Here is a 17,443-nt window from a genome sequence, read left to right as displayed (position 1 = left end):
AAGGGCTGGGGATGAGGCTCAGTGGTTAAGCACCCCTGGGTTCTATCCCCAGTACCAAACAAAACAAAACTGAAAACTAAAATCAGTGTTGTTGCTTGGATGAGCTGCTGTGACTGAAACATTGCTGGAAGGATGCTGATGGAAACAGAACAAGCAAGGAAGAAACAAGCCCCTGCCTCGTGCAGTCACATCCAGCCTCTCAGCAGCACCTCCTGTCTTTGGAACCTAATAGGAAGGTGGCAAAGCAGAAATGGGATTTGCAAGTCTCAGCCCCAGCATCACAAGGCAGAGCCTGGAAGGTTAGGTTTGAAAGTGAGAGGCAATAATTTAATAAGAAACAGAGGCCTAAAACACTAGAATTCCCAGTACCCAGATGAATCTGGAAGATCGCAGAAAGAGACCAAAAAAATCAGTGAAGATATGGTGGCATTTTGGAGAGAGGTATGGTTCTAGGTGGTTATCTAAAATTGTCCCTGAAACTGATGAGCGAAACAAAACGTGAGAGGCATTAACTTAGACCACAATGTAATGGGATGTTTATTTAAATAAAAATATATTTTATTTGTATTAAATTGCTCTTTATAAAAAGCTTTGGGCAATGCCAGAAATTTAGTAAATGCTGAATAGTGATAATTGTTCATCTTTGAAGTTCTCTGGTGATCAAGATACAAAGATCAGCCTGGGCCATTTTGTTGGGCAATAACTGAGAAGGTATCAGGGCTCCTCTAAGCTCTGCTTTCATCCTGGTACTTTACCACTGTTGCATTTCTCAGTTTCTTTGGTGGTTAGCTCTCAGCAGGTGTGAACTGTTCTTCTGTTTTTCAACTGTCCTCTTGTTTCACTCCAATTGTTCTATATCGAGAAACATTTTTAAAAATTGGAAATGTGTCTGGAAGAATAAAGTCTTGGAGGAAATCAAAGAAACTTATTTTTTGAAAATCTAATGAGCAGAGAGAATAGATGGAGGAAACAATGGTTAGTTACCTGGCAGTGAAAAGGAAAGAAGAGTTGAGAAAGAAAGATAAGGGAGATGATGATGATGATGATGATGATGATGATGATGATGATGATATTGTTGGATTAAAAGAGCAACAGACTGAAAAAAAATAGGAAACAAAGGAATCAAGATCTCTAACTGGGATAAAGGACACAACCCAGCTCTGACAGTTTTAGAGGTAGTGTATTGTATTAATGTTAAAATGCCTTTTCCCTCCCACAAATAGGATGCATCTTATAAACAAGGAAAGCCTGAGCTTAACTGGCAGTATTCTTTCTTAGTGGTTCATAGAAGAATGGGTATTTTACAATTGATGGAATTGAGATTAAAATATACTCATCTGAAGAGCTACTGTTCATGTAGGTAAGCAGGTATTTAAAATGCTACCTTTTTTCATATTTTATTGGTGCCTTTGAAAAATAGGTAACAATTGTGGAATATTTATAATATACCAAGTCTACTTTGCAGAATTAGAGAAGGGATCATCCTTGAATAATCTCATCAGTGAACATTTCAATATTTTCATGTTGATCACCATCTGTGCTGATTCAAAATCTAATTCACATGGCTATGTGTAGGAGGAGAATACAAGCTTATCATCCCTTTAGAGGGGGAAAGGACAGCTGCTATTCATATATATATATATATATATATATATATATATATATATATATATATATGTATGTATTGGGGACAACAGATGCAATCCATAACCATCTGTGGTTACTCTAGCTATATACCCTTCCTTTAGGAAGTTTAATACTCTTGAGTACCTCACCAAGGAACAGCGAAATGCTAGATAAATCAAAATCTTTGTAACTATGTCACTGCAATGGAAGTAATAAAATGAACCTCAAAAAAAAAAATATGACACAAAACACCTTGGAAGGATAGGATGGGTGAATCCTAGCTGTCTTCCCAAACCTGGAGATATCGAACTCTTAATTTGCTAGTAGCACAGAATGCCAAAGTAAGAGATAAAGCCAATGTCTGCCAAGAAGGAGACCAGAATAGGGTCCCCTCTGATAAACTTGAGTCTTGAAAAAACTATGCCTGCAACATACAAGTAAATAAGGGACAATTCCCACCACACAAAATGCAGAGGAGTCCACAACCACCCACACCTATCTGCAAAGTGTCACTGTGCCCCTCACTTGAGATTTGCAAATCTCAAGCAGGCTTTTATACAGGATTGTGCTGTGAAGTTGCACTAACTGCACAGCATCAAACCTCTTAAGTGAGAATGTAGTCCAAAGAGGTTTTGAGTGATGTTCTAGGTGGTTGGCAGAAGGTTTTTATAAAGCTTCTTAGGAAGAACTCAGTTTCAATTCAGGCCTCAGAGACTGTCCCCATATCAAGTTCTAAGTGGAGTGAGAAGCTTACAGTACAAATTCAAAAGACATATAAGGGAATAAAACACTATAGTTAAAAATTAAAGCTGGGCACAGTGGTGCATGCCTGTAATGGAAGCAGCTCGGGAAACTGAGGAAGGAAGATGGCAAGTTCAAAGTCAGCTTCAGTAACTTAGTGAGACCCTGTCCCAAAATAAAAAATAAAAAGAGCTGGGGATGTGGCTCCGTGGTAAAAGACCCCTGGGTTCAATTTCTGGTTTTAAAAAAAACACTAACAGAATCAAGAGATGGCAAATCATCCAGATATCGGAATTATCAGGCACAGCATTTTATTTATTTTTTTTTTAAAGAGAGAGTGAGAGAGGAGAGAGAGAGAGAGAGAGAGAGAGAGAGAGAGAGAGAGAGAGAGAATTTTTTTTAATATTTATTTTTTTTAGTTCTCGGCGGACACAACATCTTTGTCGGTATGTGGTGCTGAGGATCGAACCCGGGTCGCACGCATGCCAGGCGAGCGCGCTACCGCTTGAGCCACATCCCCAGCCCCAGGCACAGCATTTTAAAAAATATTTTTTAAATATTTATTTTATCTATTTATTTTTATGTGGTGCTGAGGATCAAACCCAGTGCCTCACACATGAGGCAAGTGCTCTACCACTGAGCCACAATCCCAGCCCCATGGCACAGCATTTTAAAAAACTATATAGGAAGAAATTCAATGCCCCAGAAACAAGTGAAAAGATATCCAACCTCAAGAGTAACAAGGGAAATACAAATTAAATCCTTGATGAAATACCAATTCATACTTGTCAGATTGACCAAAAAAGTTTTAGATTGACATTCCCAGTTTGGCAATACCTCATATGTGCATGGAAACATGTGCATAGCTTCCATTTCTGGATTTTGCCCTAGAGAAATTCTGATGCATGTAATCCAGATGTGGACCAGAATGTTCATAGCAGTGTTATTCGTAAGAGAAAGAAAATAAACTGGAAATAACTCTAATGCTTACTCATATTAAAATGAATAAAGATGGTGTGTTCACACAATGCTGTGCTACAAAAGAGCAGTGCAAATGAATGAACCTGTTGTCATCAACATGAAAAAACTGCAAATATATTATTGAAAAAAAGAAGTCATATGAGAATACATGAAATATGAGTCCATTTATATAAGATAAAAAGGTAAACATTGTTTAAAGATGCATACAAACTTGATAAAATGAAAGGCAAGGAATAATTATTATGAAGTTCAGGCCAGTGGTTGACTGGGAGGGATGGGAGCAAGGAATTATGATGAAGGCAGGGAAACTGAGGGGTCTCTAAAGTACTTGGTAATTCATTTTCTTAATCTGGGTAGTAGTTACAAAGGTGTTCACTTATCATTCTTCTTTAAAATATACATTTTTACTCAGGAGTCTGAGACAGGGGGATTGCTTGAGTCTAAGAGTTCAGGCCAGCCTGGGCAACATAATGAAACCCAATAACGACAACAAAAAATATATTTTATACACAGTTTTGCATATGACATATTTCACACACACAAAAAAATGTAAATAAGGAATTCTCCTTACAGTCCTTCTTTACCCATGGAATCTGCTGCTAAAATTCTGTGCTGTTCACATTCTCAATGCCAGCTTCTTTAGCCATAGAATAAAAGGGGCCGTAGTTTTCCAGCAGTTCTTCCGGACTGCCATACTCCACAATCTTCCCATCATCTAGGACCATTATCCTGAAACAAAGAGGAAAGAAATAAAAGCCTTAGAAAGTACCAACTCAAGCTGAATGGTGGCACACACCTGTAATCCCAGAGGCTCGGGAGATTGAGGCAGGAGGATTGTGAGTTCAAAGCCAGCCTCAGCAAAGGTGAGGTGCTAAGCAACTCAGTGAGACCCTGTCTCTAAATAAAATACAAAATAGGGCTGGGGATGTGGCTCAGTGGTTGAGCACCTCTGGGTTCAATCCCCTGTACCAAAAAAGAAAAAGAAAAAAGAAAGTAGCATCTCAAATCTTGGCATTAATAAGAATAACCAGGACCAGGTTGTAGTATAGCCAGACGAGGCTCCAAAGCAGTGGAAATGAATGAACCACAGCTATGGCATCAACATCTGTATGTAATACTGAGTCATAGACGCATATGTGCACATGAGTTCCTTTATATCAGGTCTTTCTTTTTTTCCCAAAGTACGCATTGTTTGAGGATGACTGATTTTAAAAGGGAGTCTTCCCCTGGGTCAGAAAAGGAAGCCTTTCCTCTCTAGCTTCTAAGACTATTGACCAGAGCAGGAAGAAACAGTCATTTTACAGGGCAGCAGCTGAGGCTCCAGATAGGGAAGGTCTATGGTCAACATGTGCCACTTATAGGTTGGGCTGCCACCTCCTCATATTCAGTTAATAATTATAATTTCCTATTTTACTTTCAAGATGGTCCCCATGACCCAGTTAGCTTTCATAGTTTGATGTGTAATTCTGGCCAAAACTTCTTGAAATCTCTAGGCCTCAGTTTCATCAGTAAAATGATGGTGGTCATCCCTTCTACTCTAAGGTATTCCATGGCAGACGTGGTCACCGCTGACCAAGGGTTACCCCTCACTCACTTGTCGCTGTCCATGATGGTATGCAGCCGGTGGGCAATGGTGATGACTGTGCATTGGGAGAACTCATTTCGGATGGTTGTCTGAATGAGCTGATCTGTCTCTAGATCCACCGCAGCGGTAGCCTCATCCAGGATCAGAATCTTGGATTTCTGAAGCAGAGCCCTGCCCAGGCACACTAGCTGCCTCTGTCCCACACTGTCACCAACAGAAGAAACCATGAATTATCCCCTGAGCACCAAGGAAAATCCTGAGACAGGGACAGTTTCATGTTCCAGATTAGACTTTTCAAAACTCCCATCCCAAATTTCCCCATCTGTTATGGTTGTGAGCAACAATTTTCAAATTTTCCCAATTAGAAGTACCATAGGAACTTAATTAAGAAAAAAAATCATGCTTTTGGCCTTCACTCCACCCAGTCAGAATGGGGGAGAGGCCTAGGTACATATGAGTTTAATAAGCACCCCAGGCAATTTTCGTGTTATACAAGTTTGGAAAACACTGGCCCCAAAACAGTGCTTTGCATTTGGCTACAGTGATAGCAATGACCATTGCAAAACAACAGGAATGCTACCAAGTTCATTTCAGCAGTATTTGATCTGACACCATTAATATAGGGTGGTCCTGCACTAGAATGCCCCAGTGGCATTTCTTTGTGGCCTTAGCAAATCCATTCATTATTTTAATGTGTAATTCTAGTCTCAAGGCTAATTATTTGTTCAAGGCCTTCTGCCTTGATTAGAAACAAAGCAGTCTAATGAACACAATGTCTTGGGGTGAGGTGCAATGTATGTGGAATTCGAACATGCTTGTAAAATGCAAATAACTGTAATTTGCTAAAAGTCTGTAATGAAGGCTGGACCTCTTACTTACATAAAGAAGCTTTGGGAAATGATGTGAAGGAAATATTCAGGAATTTGCTAATTGTTCTTTCCTGCTGTGGCCATTAGGGAACATATTAAACAGAGGGTGGCTAGACTAAAGTTCTGTAATTTTCTATAAGAAAATTTCTGCAGGAGATGAGAAGTCACCCAAGATGAACTTCCAGTATTTGTCGTCTGTAATGTAAGATCAGAGCCACTGCAAAACTGGCTACTGAGCTTGTACCAAACTCCAGCCTAAGTCAATTGGACTTTATAGTAACTGACTGTGTTGAGGTACCACTTTGGCTTTCAGCGGCTCTCTCCACACTGATATATCCAGCATTTACCACATATATTTATTTTAATTCCCCAAACTAGGACTGAAATCAAGGTTTTAGTAATACCATTTGATTGCCTCCTAGCATGAACAAGAAAAGCATGGTGTGATTTTTATTCTTATAAAACAGAAGTGTTGCTTTCACATCCTGCATGTCTCCTCTGCAATATTGATAGCAGTGGCATATATTCCCACAGGTCTGTCTCCTCCACCACGCTGTACATGCTAGGAAGTCAGGGATTGTGTGGGCGCCATTTGCCTCTGTATCTCTAGTGCCTGGCACACAGTAGGTGCTTATAGCCTATTTGTTGACTGGATGTTTGAATAGTCTTACATCAAACTAAAGACCTACTGAAGTCCTGCTAGTCCTGAAGGAAAACAACATTAATGGTGCTTACTTCCAAGCCTTGCAAGTGTCCCCTGGGTAAAATCAGCTGGGGCATTGGATTTGTTGAGTTCCCTGGGTGATTCTCGCAGCTCAGTTGAGAGGCAATGCTCTAGGAATTGCTTCATAAGCTGCGACATACACACAAAACACTTGGCAATCTTGTTAAAGTACAGATTTGGATTAGTAGGTCCAGGGTTTGAGATTCTACACTTAAAACAAGCTCTCAGGTGAATCCAGAGCAGCCAGCCCATTATTCAAGCCCTTCCTTCCTCCCTAAGCTTCAACTAATAATGACCCATCCCCTGCCTCCCACTATCAAGGCACCTGGGGCAAGAACTGTCCAGAAGTATCAGGCTAGACTTCTGTGTGCAAAGGGGAAAACTAGATTGTTACATAGAAAAGGCCAGGTTCACATATTAATGGACAGATGACTATATAGTGATGGCTAGAAGCAAAATTGCAGCATATACAAAAATACTTGGAAACAGGAAAAAGACTGGGACAGCACAGAGAGTTTTTGTGTGGATTGAAAGTATTTTAATATTGCATAAGGACTTTGTAAACATTACATCCCTATCATCCATGTGCTCTTTAGATCAGCAGTTCTCAAACTGGGATGCCTTAGCAGACTGTGAGGACACTTTAAGCCTCCCCATATCCAATCTACACCTCACACTAATTAAACCAGACTCCAGGGTGGGACTAGGTATCAGGACCATTTTAATCCTGCTTGTTGTATACAGCTAAGTTGAAAATCTCTGCTTTCTGTGATTCTCCACAATAGTGGCACCTGTAAGCTCACATTGTGTACTGTCACATGAAGGTACATTTGAAAACACAGGTTTTCACAATTTTTAAAGCACTTTCATATCTATGTTATCATGTGATCTTCAGGACAGGTTCATTTTATGTGTTAGAAATTAGACCCATACAGTGAAAACTCTACAATATCTGATATCACCTCACACTGCCTGTGTGAGGTAGGTTATGAGACATTACCTCAGGTTGTCACCAGCCTCTGTCACTTCATGGGACAACCCAAGTGGCAAGCCAACCACAAAGGGTTTGAGGTGAGCCAACTCCAGGGCCTTCCAAATCTCCTCATCTGAGTATTTGTTGAAAGGGTCCAGATTCATCCTCAGACTTCCAGAGAACAAGATGGGATCCTGCAAGTTAAGGGGTGAGGGAGTAGTTAAGGTTAATATCAGCAAAGGACCCAGTTGTTCTTTGTGACAGGGAGAAAGCATGTACATCTGACCCGAGATGGACACATACCTTAGTCAGGAAGTTGGTTCATGGTTGAGTTTTTCTATTTCTTTAACTTTTTTTTTTCTTTTTTATCTTTTTTTTTTTTTTTTTTTTTTTGTACAGGGAATTGAACTCAGAGGCATTTAACCATGAAGCCACATCCCCAGTACCTCCACCTTTTTTTTTTTTTTTTTTTTTTTTTTAAGACAGGGTCTCTGTATTGCTTGCTAAATTGCTGAGGCTGACTTTGAACTTGCAATCCTCCTGCCTCAGCCTCTCAGGCTGCTGGGATTACAGGTGTGTGCCACTGCACCCGGCATGGTTGAACTTTATTTCAGTACAATGGGTTGAACTCATGTCCTAGTGCATGCTAGGCAAGCGCTCTTCCACTTGATCTACAACCCAACTCCATTTTTTAAAATATTTTTGTTTTCCAGACAGAGTTTCACTAAGTTGCCCAGGCTGGCATTGAACTTGGAATACTCCTGACTCCGGCTCCTGAATAGCTGGGGTTACAACAGTATGCCACCACACCCAGCACATTCAAGCTTCTGCAAGTCCTTTGAAGGCCTGGAACAGGTGCTAACCAGGCAGCTAAGCATAGGATGAAGAAAGATTCTTGGTTTGTTGCTATTTTTTTTTTCTTTCTGAGATTCAGTTATGAATTTCCAAACTTGCTATAGCACTATTTACAATGAGAGGAATATCCCTCTCCCTAATGAAAACTTGTGATTTAGAGGTAGAGGGATCAGGGGACGGTGGTACAGAAATGGATAGTAAAAACCCCTGCATAGCATTTATTATGCTTTGAGGGTGCCAGAGAAAAGAGTGGATTAAACTAAGCAAACCCCAGACAAATCAAATTTTCCTCCGGAGAAATGTGGCTAGAGTGAGCAGAGGGGGAAGGTTCTAAGGAGGAGCCACATTCCACTGGAGAGGAGAGGCCTCCATGGAGATACTTATGTGTAGGGTCCATAGAACAAGCCAATGGGAGTCTTTCTTGCTGACACACTAAGTGTTTTGCTTGCTGGCAAAAATCTGCAGCAAATTCCCTCCGCGTCCTTTAACCATATCAAATGGGGAGTATAAAGCTTAATAGCGTCAAGCTTCAGTGGCAAAACTGCTAATGCTGATTGCCAAGGTCTTGCAAACCTTGATGGGCTATAGAAATGCTAAATAATCATCTGCTCTATTTGACTTCTGTTGTGTTGCTGCCATCTACTGGTCGGACACCAGCAATCACAAATGCATATTACACAAAAATTGAAGACTTTAGCTTAGGTATTCTGAGTAGAGTGCAGGAATGATACTGCTAATTGAACAGGGATCAACATGCTTCCTGAGAACAAGATGTCTCACTGTGTGTGTCCAAGTAAGTTCTAGAGCTCACCTGGGGGATGATGGTCAGTTTTCCTCTAAGGTCGTGGAGCCCAATGGAAGCAATATCTATTCCGTCAATGGTTATCTGGCCACCTGCAGACTCTAAGATTCTAAAGAGGCAGTTTGTGAGGGATGACTTCCCAGCTCCTGTCCTGCCCACCACACCAACCTGTGAAAATAGTTGCATGTTAGTTCAACATACAATTCATGGAGAAAAGATTATTTAGCTTGGACTAAAAAATTATTTAGCTTCAATCACAGGGGGTAAGTGGCAGTGATTGGCTACTTCATCTCTGAAATATTAAATTATTATTTTTTGTAGTTGTTGGGAGAAAAACGTGCCCAGATGTCAGAAAAAGACAGCTCTCCCATCCTACATCATAGGTTATTGCTTGCTGAGAACTACAATGACGAGTGGAAATGGACACACTCTCTCAGCAGCTGTTGTTATTATAATTATTATTGGAAACTAAGAGCTACTAAAAAAAAAAAAAAAAAGCTTTGCTTGGAAGTGGGGAGAAGGGAAGGATGGTCCTGCCAACCAGCTGAGAGCCAGACCCTGATTTGGAACTCAGCATTCTTACCCAGATTTTTGTTGTTGTTGTTTCTATTTTAGACCCCAAACCCTTGGAGAACAAGAGCACCAGAGGAAGGTGCCCAACTTTGCAGACCAGCAGAAGAAGTAGGCTGTTCTCTAGAGACAACCCTCCATGCTAATGTTCCCAACAATTCCTTCCCTGATACTCCCTTGTGTCCTCCCTGACATCTTTGCGACCAGCCGTGAATTTCCAGGAATTGAGTCCTGGTCAGCTGGAGGGATGCAGGAAATCTCTGGCTGGTATTACGGCCTCTGGTGGTGGCGGTGCTGTATCCCCGCGTGTCTCCAGGGCCAGCAACCTCTCCCTCCACCCAAATGAGGAAGGGCTGGAGTCCAGCTGCTCTCCATTCTGTGTCCTACTGTTCTCTATCACAAAGTCTCACATCCAGCCTTCCCTTGTGCCACTTACTTTCTCGGTGCTCTTGATGTCACAAGTGATCCCTTTCAGTACCAGATTCAGCTCTGGCCGGTACCGTACTTGGTAGTTGCTAAACCGGATCTCCCCTTTGTTGGGCCAATCTGCTGGAGGCCTCTTATCAGTCACCCAAGGTGCCTGGCAAGGGGACAGGATGAGAAGTGCTTTACACAGGGGCAGCTCAGCTGAACAGTCCTCATGGGACTCAAGTCACAAAACAGGTAGCAGTGTCCCAGCTACCTGACTGAACCGTACTTGTCTCCCAGAAGGTTTCTACCGTGTTCCATTAAAGAAACCCTGTCCCAGAAGGTTGCTCTATGGATCTCCAGAAAGAAGCCACCATTTAACTTGGTGCCTTACAAGACCTGACTTCCCCCCAACCACTTCGTATTATAAGTTTGAAGTAATTAGGTCAAGTGGGAGCACAGGAAACATTTTTTTAAAAAACAGTATGAACCCACGTGAAATATTTAGAAATGGAGATGCACTTTCAAAGGATCTGCATGGGCCTGGTCTCTGGGTTTCTCGAATTCCTCCTCACCTCGTTTTCCACGTTGATGTACTCATCTATCCGCTCTACAGCCACAATGTTGGTCTCAGTTTCTGATGTCATCCTCACTAGCCAGTTCAGGGTTTGTGTGATCTACAGAAAAACCAGAAGACTAAAAAATCATCCTGGCTCAGATATCAGCTCAATCAGTTAATCCAGGGCTCACTTTGTGCTCAGCACTGTGGTGGGCTCTGCGAGAGAGCGAGGAAGTCAGTCCTGGTGTCTTGAGGGTTGGGTAAGACCAGTAGGTGAATGGCTGGAGAACAACTCAGTGCTCCACTGTGGGCTCCCATGAGGGGCAGTGTGAGCTTTGAATGGTTGGGGGCTAACACGGGGATTGAAGTAGAATCAGAACTCAGGCCTTCTGCCTGTCAGCTCCCTACTTTTTGTAGAAGGGGTTGCAGATGGATTTCTACAAATGGAGAAGAACATGAGAAAAGCTGGCTGCTCTCTCTGTTCTTGTTCAACCTTGACCTCAAAGGTGAGATATCCATGTGGCTCCTCTAGAGGCCAGGGGTTACTCAGCTGTGAGCTTCTTTCAGAGAAAAAAATGGGAGTTTGCATATATGCACAGGGAATTTTTGTGGAGTGCATGATGATTAGAGAAAGGGAGCCACAGAGTACAGAGGGGAGGCACATGAGGACTAAGACTTTGTGTGGGTTGAACCATTCCTGATTTTTTTTGGTGGGGGGGGCTCAATTTAATGGTTTCCTGATTCTTTGTCTTATTTGTCTTGGGGGATAAAGGGCCAAAGTCACAAGCAACCAAGTGACTCAGGTGGATAACAGAGTCCTTTTGGATGCTCTGGCAGGATCACTGTGGGCCTTATTAACTTCTAATGAAGACAGTGCTGTATAAAACACACTTGGGGCTATGCAAGCCTCCAAATGTTAGTTCAAAGAGATACCATGAAAGATGGTCAAATGATTTACTTATTGAACAAATATTTATTGAACAGTCACTGAAGGGCCAACTACTGTCTTAGATGCTAGGAAACAATAATGTCTGGCATTTATCCTCAGTCATGCTGGGGGTGGTGCTGTGAGATACATTATACGGTTTATCAGACTATTACTGTTAGCTCCAGTCGTTCTGTGATGTAAGCACAAACTTATATCACAGAATTATTTGTCCAAAGGATTTTCTGATTACTGCTATATTCTAGAGGAGAAATTTAATTATCTCTTTTTAAGGGAACCAACCAAAAGCAAAAACACAGGAGAATATTAAATTGAAACATAAGTTGCCTTCTTAAGCCCTAAGGCAACAACATTTATGTCTTTTTTTTTTTTTTTCTTGCAGTACTGGAGTTTGAACCCAGGAACTCTTTACCACTAAACTATAGTCCCATATTTTGAGACATGGTCTCACCAAGTTGCTGAGGTTGGCCTTGGCCTTGTGATCCTCCTGCTTCAGCCTTCCAAGTAACTGGGGTTACAGGTGTGTGACACCACAACCAGCTTATTTTTGTCCTTTTCCTAAGTGATATAGTGCCTTCTTAAGTAGGGTAGGGGTAAGAAAGAGATGGAGCCAGGGTTCAAATCTCAGTTTCTCCTAGTTTCAACTGTATAATATACTCCAGATTCAGTTTAAGAATAAGTGTATGAATTTACTCAAACACCCAGCCTTCAAACTCACATTGAGGGCATTGGACAGAACTAAGCCCACAGTGTCCCCATTCAGGGTGTCTTTATAAATAACCAGCAGCAAGGCTGAAAAGAAGATAATCAGGTTCCCAGTCAGCTCCAGGCGAATTGCAAGCCACCTGCAGGAAAACAGAACCAGAGAGAGAGAGGTGTCACCGATCTCTACTTCCTTACCTTGACCAGTACCCTGGGGTTCACAGAACATTCTCAGAGGGTGTGATTTGGTAGGGCTGTGCTCTGAGAAGGTGCCACAGTTTGATCTAGGAATATCTTAATATGTTCCTAAAAGTCCTTTAAATTGTTTTTTTTAAGATAATAAATGGCATGTCTGAGAAGAGTTTACTAACTAAGCGATCCTATAGTACAATGTCTCCCAAAGTCACCAAATTATAAGAAAAGCAATTGTTAAAAACATTACATTATAGATTCATGTGAAAAATTCCTGGACCCTTCCCTAGGAGATTTTGGCTCAGGAACCTAGGATGTGGTTTAAGAGTGTGCATTTTAAGCAAATGCTATAAGTGATTTCTTTTGATCAGGCCAAGAAAGCAATGCCATAGTGAATCCAGATGTATGGTTAAAAACAAGCACCACACGAAGGTTCAGTGTACCCCATCTGACTTGAGTATTTTTACGAGGCAGAGAAGCTAGGAGTGGAGGGAACTTAAGTGTGAATTCCATCACAGGGAGATACAGGGGGACTCTGTAGAGAACTACAGAATACATGTAATACAGACATAGCTTATGAAAATTGACTTTCTCAAATAAAATGGAAGTTTGCACCAATGATTCTAGCATGTGTACAAATAAATATGGTACATATTCCATCATGGGGGTCCAATAAGATTTACTTATATACCTTTTCCTTTTTAGAAAGCCGGTAAGAAATCCAATATCTTTATGATCAAATCTCTGACCTCCCAATGTTCCAAATAACACTGACCATCATTTACCTACCCTCAATGCCAAGACACTTTGGAAACTACTCAAGAATTGTTCCTTCCTGACAAGACTGTTCTCCTTCAAGGACATTGCTTCCCAGGGTCTATGATGCTCACAGTGCTCAGGGATTTGCCTCACAGGATGTGAGCTTTCCATTTCTGCCATCAATAGATTTACCTAAAAATTCTCAGCTCTCCTCTCTCCAACCTCTACTGTTTTCACCACCGTAACAAAAAATATCATGTCTATGGAGAATCTCTTATCCATTCTCAAGGAAGCAAGTGGAGAATGTTCAGTTTATCCAGGGCTTATAGATGGGCTACCAAATGCTCAGAAGTGGCGTTTGACTTCCACCACAACCCTATCAGCAAGTTGTGTCCTAGCCATTGTGAAAGCAAAGGGACTTAGATTTTCCTTAGCAAGGTCAAGCAATTTACTTAGCATGGTAAATGGCAGAGCTGGCCTAGCGACCCAGTCTCTAGTGCCAAAGCATGACAGGTGTGTGTGGCCAAAATGAGCTTTACACCCTGGTCATGCCTGTCCTCCCTTGCATGGCTAATGACAAACATGCAGAGCCTGGAAGTACACATTTGGAATCATACCTGGGGAAACCTCACCTGTTGGATGTAATCCAAGAAAAGACACATTTTTGATTGGTGTCGATCCCGGCCTCATTTTGTTTTTTAAATCGCTTCTGGTGCTCAAATGCACGGATAACAGGCAAACCTAATACGGTTTCACTGAAATGAGAATAGATGGGGGACCTGGTGACAGAGTCCAGACGTCTCAGCTGGCGGGAGGTAGCCACATAAAATGCCTGAACACAAAAAGTGAAGAGTCAACCACATGATCCTGTTGCATATCCTGTACATCTTCCCTCTGGACATGACCCAACATTCCTCACTGGGGAACCAGCCCACACCTGAACATGAAGGAAACCTGAATCTTTGGCTAGAAGAAGGAGGAAAGATGCCCGAGGAAGAGGGCAATAGAAAGACTGCAGTTGGTGGGGAACAGAGGAAGATAAAAGTGAGGAGACCACACCTTAGTCGCAGGGGTTTGACTTTCAAAACTACAAGAATTGAGCACCTTGTCCATATTCTCCCCCTGACATCTGCATATGTTATCCAAATGAAAGTTCCTATGCTGGTTACATAAATGGTCTACAAAAGGATTTTGTAAAGGATATTTGGACCTAAGGAATTTAAAGTGGGGATGGGCAGGAAATGGCCAGAGAAAGGAATACAAGGTATGAGCAAAACTGAAGAGCAGAATCAGTTGAGTAACCAAAATCATGCCTCAATAGTGTGTGAAGGTAAAATAGTTTTGGAAATGTGCAGAATGTTGAGGGTGTCAGAATGAGCTGGATATAACAGAATGCAGAAAGAATCTCCATGGCTTGAAGGGCAAGGAATGATGGAATAGATTAGTAGTGCTACTGGATTCTGTGAGGATTTGTTGAAACCTAAGAATAACTGGGCATTTGAGAGTTATTTGATAGAATGCAAAATGTTATATCTGGAAGTTTCCTCAAATAACCCTGCCTCTTATTTGCTGAATTGTAATGGGCCGTCAGAAGGCTATTATGAAAACGCTGGTGCACCTGTGGAACTCCATAGACCCAAACGGGTGCCATCTTACTACAGATCACAAGGTCATAAGCCCCCCCAAGACAGCAGAGTCTTCAAAATGGTTTTCTCTAGGTTAAGAATTCATCACAAAGGCAGCTAGTGGCACAAAAGCTCTTCTCACAGCTTCCCTCTCCTCATCAGTTTTTATTATAGCCATTTTAAAGTCCCTTCTAGTTTTTCTGTGAAGCTTGGCTCCCAAGCTATCTGTTCCCTTAAAAAATATGTTGAAACTGAGTCTAAACCATCCAGAGATACCCCAATGAAACTAGAAGTGCCCTTAAATGAAGAGATCTAGCTCCTGCTAACAGACATCTCTAAGTAAAGCTGCCTACCCAAAATCAAAAGAGGAAGCAGACATGACAAGTTCTTCTAGAAATGTCCTAACATCATGGAGTTCTTATGGAGCTGCAAGAAGTTGTCCAGAGCTAATCTCAGAGTGGTCTTGAACCTAAACATAAATCCATTCCACTTAAGGTTCTGGGGGTAGGTAGTCAGGCTGTGAAATGCTGTGAACCATAATGTACCAGTTGATGCTGACAATTGAGCTTCAGACAGTGGCCTGTGGGCTCCTGGGTATCAAGATATATGATGAAATGGCAAAGATGCTGGAGAGAAGTGACTAGTCACAAACAAAAGAGAGGAGTCTCAGAAAGGATCCTGGCTTTAATGAGCAGAGAGAAAGGCAGACCTACCCATTTCCAAATGTACCTGAATAGACACATAAATAATGCCAAGAGGAATGACGATGACGACGAAGATAGGGGTGGCTATGCAGATCATGACGATGATGCTGATTATTGACAGGAAGCACACAATCCAGCTGCGCAAGGACTGAGGGAGAGTGTCATCCACCGTGGAAATATCCTAACAATACAGTTAGGACAGACGATGAACCAATGAATTTTGTAGACACTGTATATCTTCCTGGTTCCAGAGAGGCATCTGTTCAATTCTGGGTTTCCTGACACTCCTTCATTTAATCTTGTTAAGATATTCATTTGCAATAGAATATACTACTCATCCTAATAAGAAATCTCATTTTAATAACTTCCTCAGTTTTTAAAGTACCTCCAGACAGACCCAGCAGTCATTCTTCACCTTTTCCAGTACAGTTGACAAAGATTTTCACTCATCATCCATCAAATTTATTAAACAATTCATAATTATTATAAACCAATAGAGGCTTATAATCATTCTCTAATAACTAACCAATTGAGCTATTCTAACCTTATAAAGGTCCTAATTCTATGGAGTACCTAGAACAGAGAGTCTGGGATTCAATACACATTTGTTGGGAAACTCCAGTTAACAAACCCTGTCACCCACCCTTGACTGAAGTACCATCCTATCCTGGAAAGTTGTTTCCTCTGCCAAGCATAGAGCCTCAGAGGAAAGGGATTGAACATGATTCCTGACTGGCCAGAGTTCCAGCTAAGGAACCTAGAGGTGATAGAGGGGTCTTACTGCCATATTATTTTCATACCATGCAAAATAAATTTTAAAATGAAAAGATTAATGGATGGAAGGATGGTTTGGAGCATACTCAGGAAGCCTGGCTTATATCTTAGGTTGCCCTTGCCCAGCTTTCTTAGAGGATTATATTGATTCTATCTGTGAGTGCTAAGGTGAGTCTAAATTATCTCTGGAGTTTCCCCAGATTGCATCAGGGATAATGTTCTTTCAGGAGAGCTCTGAATTGGGGATGACTCCTTAGTCTAATCTACCTTTCTCAAAGTTGTATCAGAATACAAATATGTAACTATGTCAAGAGTTGGCAAAAAACAAGAAACCTTCACCAGCTGTCAGTTCTATGCAGATCACTTTTGATCCTTACCTAGCACAGATTCCCCATCTTTCTTTCTTCTACCCTTTCTCCTCTTAAAGACAGCCACTGATTCAGAAAACCCTAGATCAAAATCCCCATTTATAAGCTTGAGCCACCTCCCCTGCAAAACTTACTATATGATTAATGATAGTTTCTTTTTTTTTTTCATGAAATGCAGTCAGCAAAATACGACTACAGCCTAACTAACTCACACATTCTCTTTTCCAGAAGATTAATCAGATACCTTGATGGGGAAGACTATGAAATCTTTGCAAAATCCCCATCCAAAAGTTTATGCTTGCTTAGGTTCCATTTAGAGAAGAGAGTGCATGGAAGTGGTCTCCAATGACAGTATGCTCCTCATTTCTACCCCACAGGAAGGTGACAAATGGGAACCAGTTACCTGCCCACTTTTGAAGTGGTTGCTGTTATCTCTAGAACCTGGCTGTGAGGTATGAGCTACCCTTTCTGTGTCTGTTCCAAGGCCAAACAAAAAGGGTTCAGAGCTTCTCAGACATTTTATAAAATGAACTCTCAAGTAAAGAAATAAAAAAATTGTGCTGATGCTTGAATATCCTTCAGAATTGCCTGGTTTCTGCCGTATTCCTGAAACTTCCACTCATATGCATTAAAAAAAATTCAGTGAATTAGGTCTGGTTCATGGTTCATAGTCATCTATA

At 41.4% G+C, this 17,443-nt stretch overlaps 1 protein-coding gene across 3 annotated transcripts in view; it reads right to left on the bottom strand.

Moving 5' to 3' along the window:
• Window positions 1–599: 599 nt before the first annotated feature.
• Abcc2 (ATP binding cassette subfamily C member 2) overlaps window positions 600–17,443 on the bottom strand; it is a 54,367-nt gene continuing 37,523 nt past the window's right edge. Inside the window, exons 24-33 of one of the 3 annotated variants that reach the window (XM_026394903.2) lie at window positions 15,647–15,802; window positions 13,925–14,124; window positions 12,358–12,484; window positions 10,710–10,811; window positions 10,163–10,306; window positions 9,166–9,324; window positions 7,527–7,693; window positions 4,943–5,137; window positions 3,920–4,077; window positions 600–852 (exon numbers count right to left, since the gene is read on the bottom strand). In XM_026394903.2, the coding sequence (XP_026250688.1) occupies window positions 3,948–4,077; window positions 4,943–5,137; window positions 7,527–7,693; window positions 9,166–9,324; window positions 10,163–10,306; window positions 10,710–10,811; window positions 12,358–12,484; window positions 13,925–14,124; window positions 15,647–15,802 (1,380 nt within the window). In that variant the 3' untranslated portion in view covers window positions 600–852; window positions 3,920–3,947. Of the gene's footprint in view, window positions 853–3,919; window positions 4,078–4,942; window positions 5,138–6,454; window positions 6,656–7,526; window positions 7,694–9,165; window positions 9,325–10,162; window positions 10,307–10,709; window positions 10,812–12,357; window positions 12,485–13,924; window positions 14,125–15,646; window positions 15,803–17,443 lie in introns of those variants that run through there. The other 2 variants (XR_003301386.2, XM_026394904.2) reach the window with 2 other exon arrangements.

This window comes from Urocitellus parryii, chromosome 5 (assembly GCF_045843805.1).
Source record: "Urocitellus parryii isolate mUroPar1 chromosome 5, mUroPar1.hap1, whole genome shotgun sequence".
In the NCBI taxonomy this organism is placed as follows: domain Eukaryota; kingdom Metazoa; phylum Chordata; class Mammalia; order Rodentia; family Sciuridae; genus Urocitellus; species Urocitellus parryii.
The sequence above is the reverse complement of the archived record's forward strand: the minus strand, read 5'-3'. Positions and strand labels throughout refer to the sequence as shown.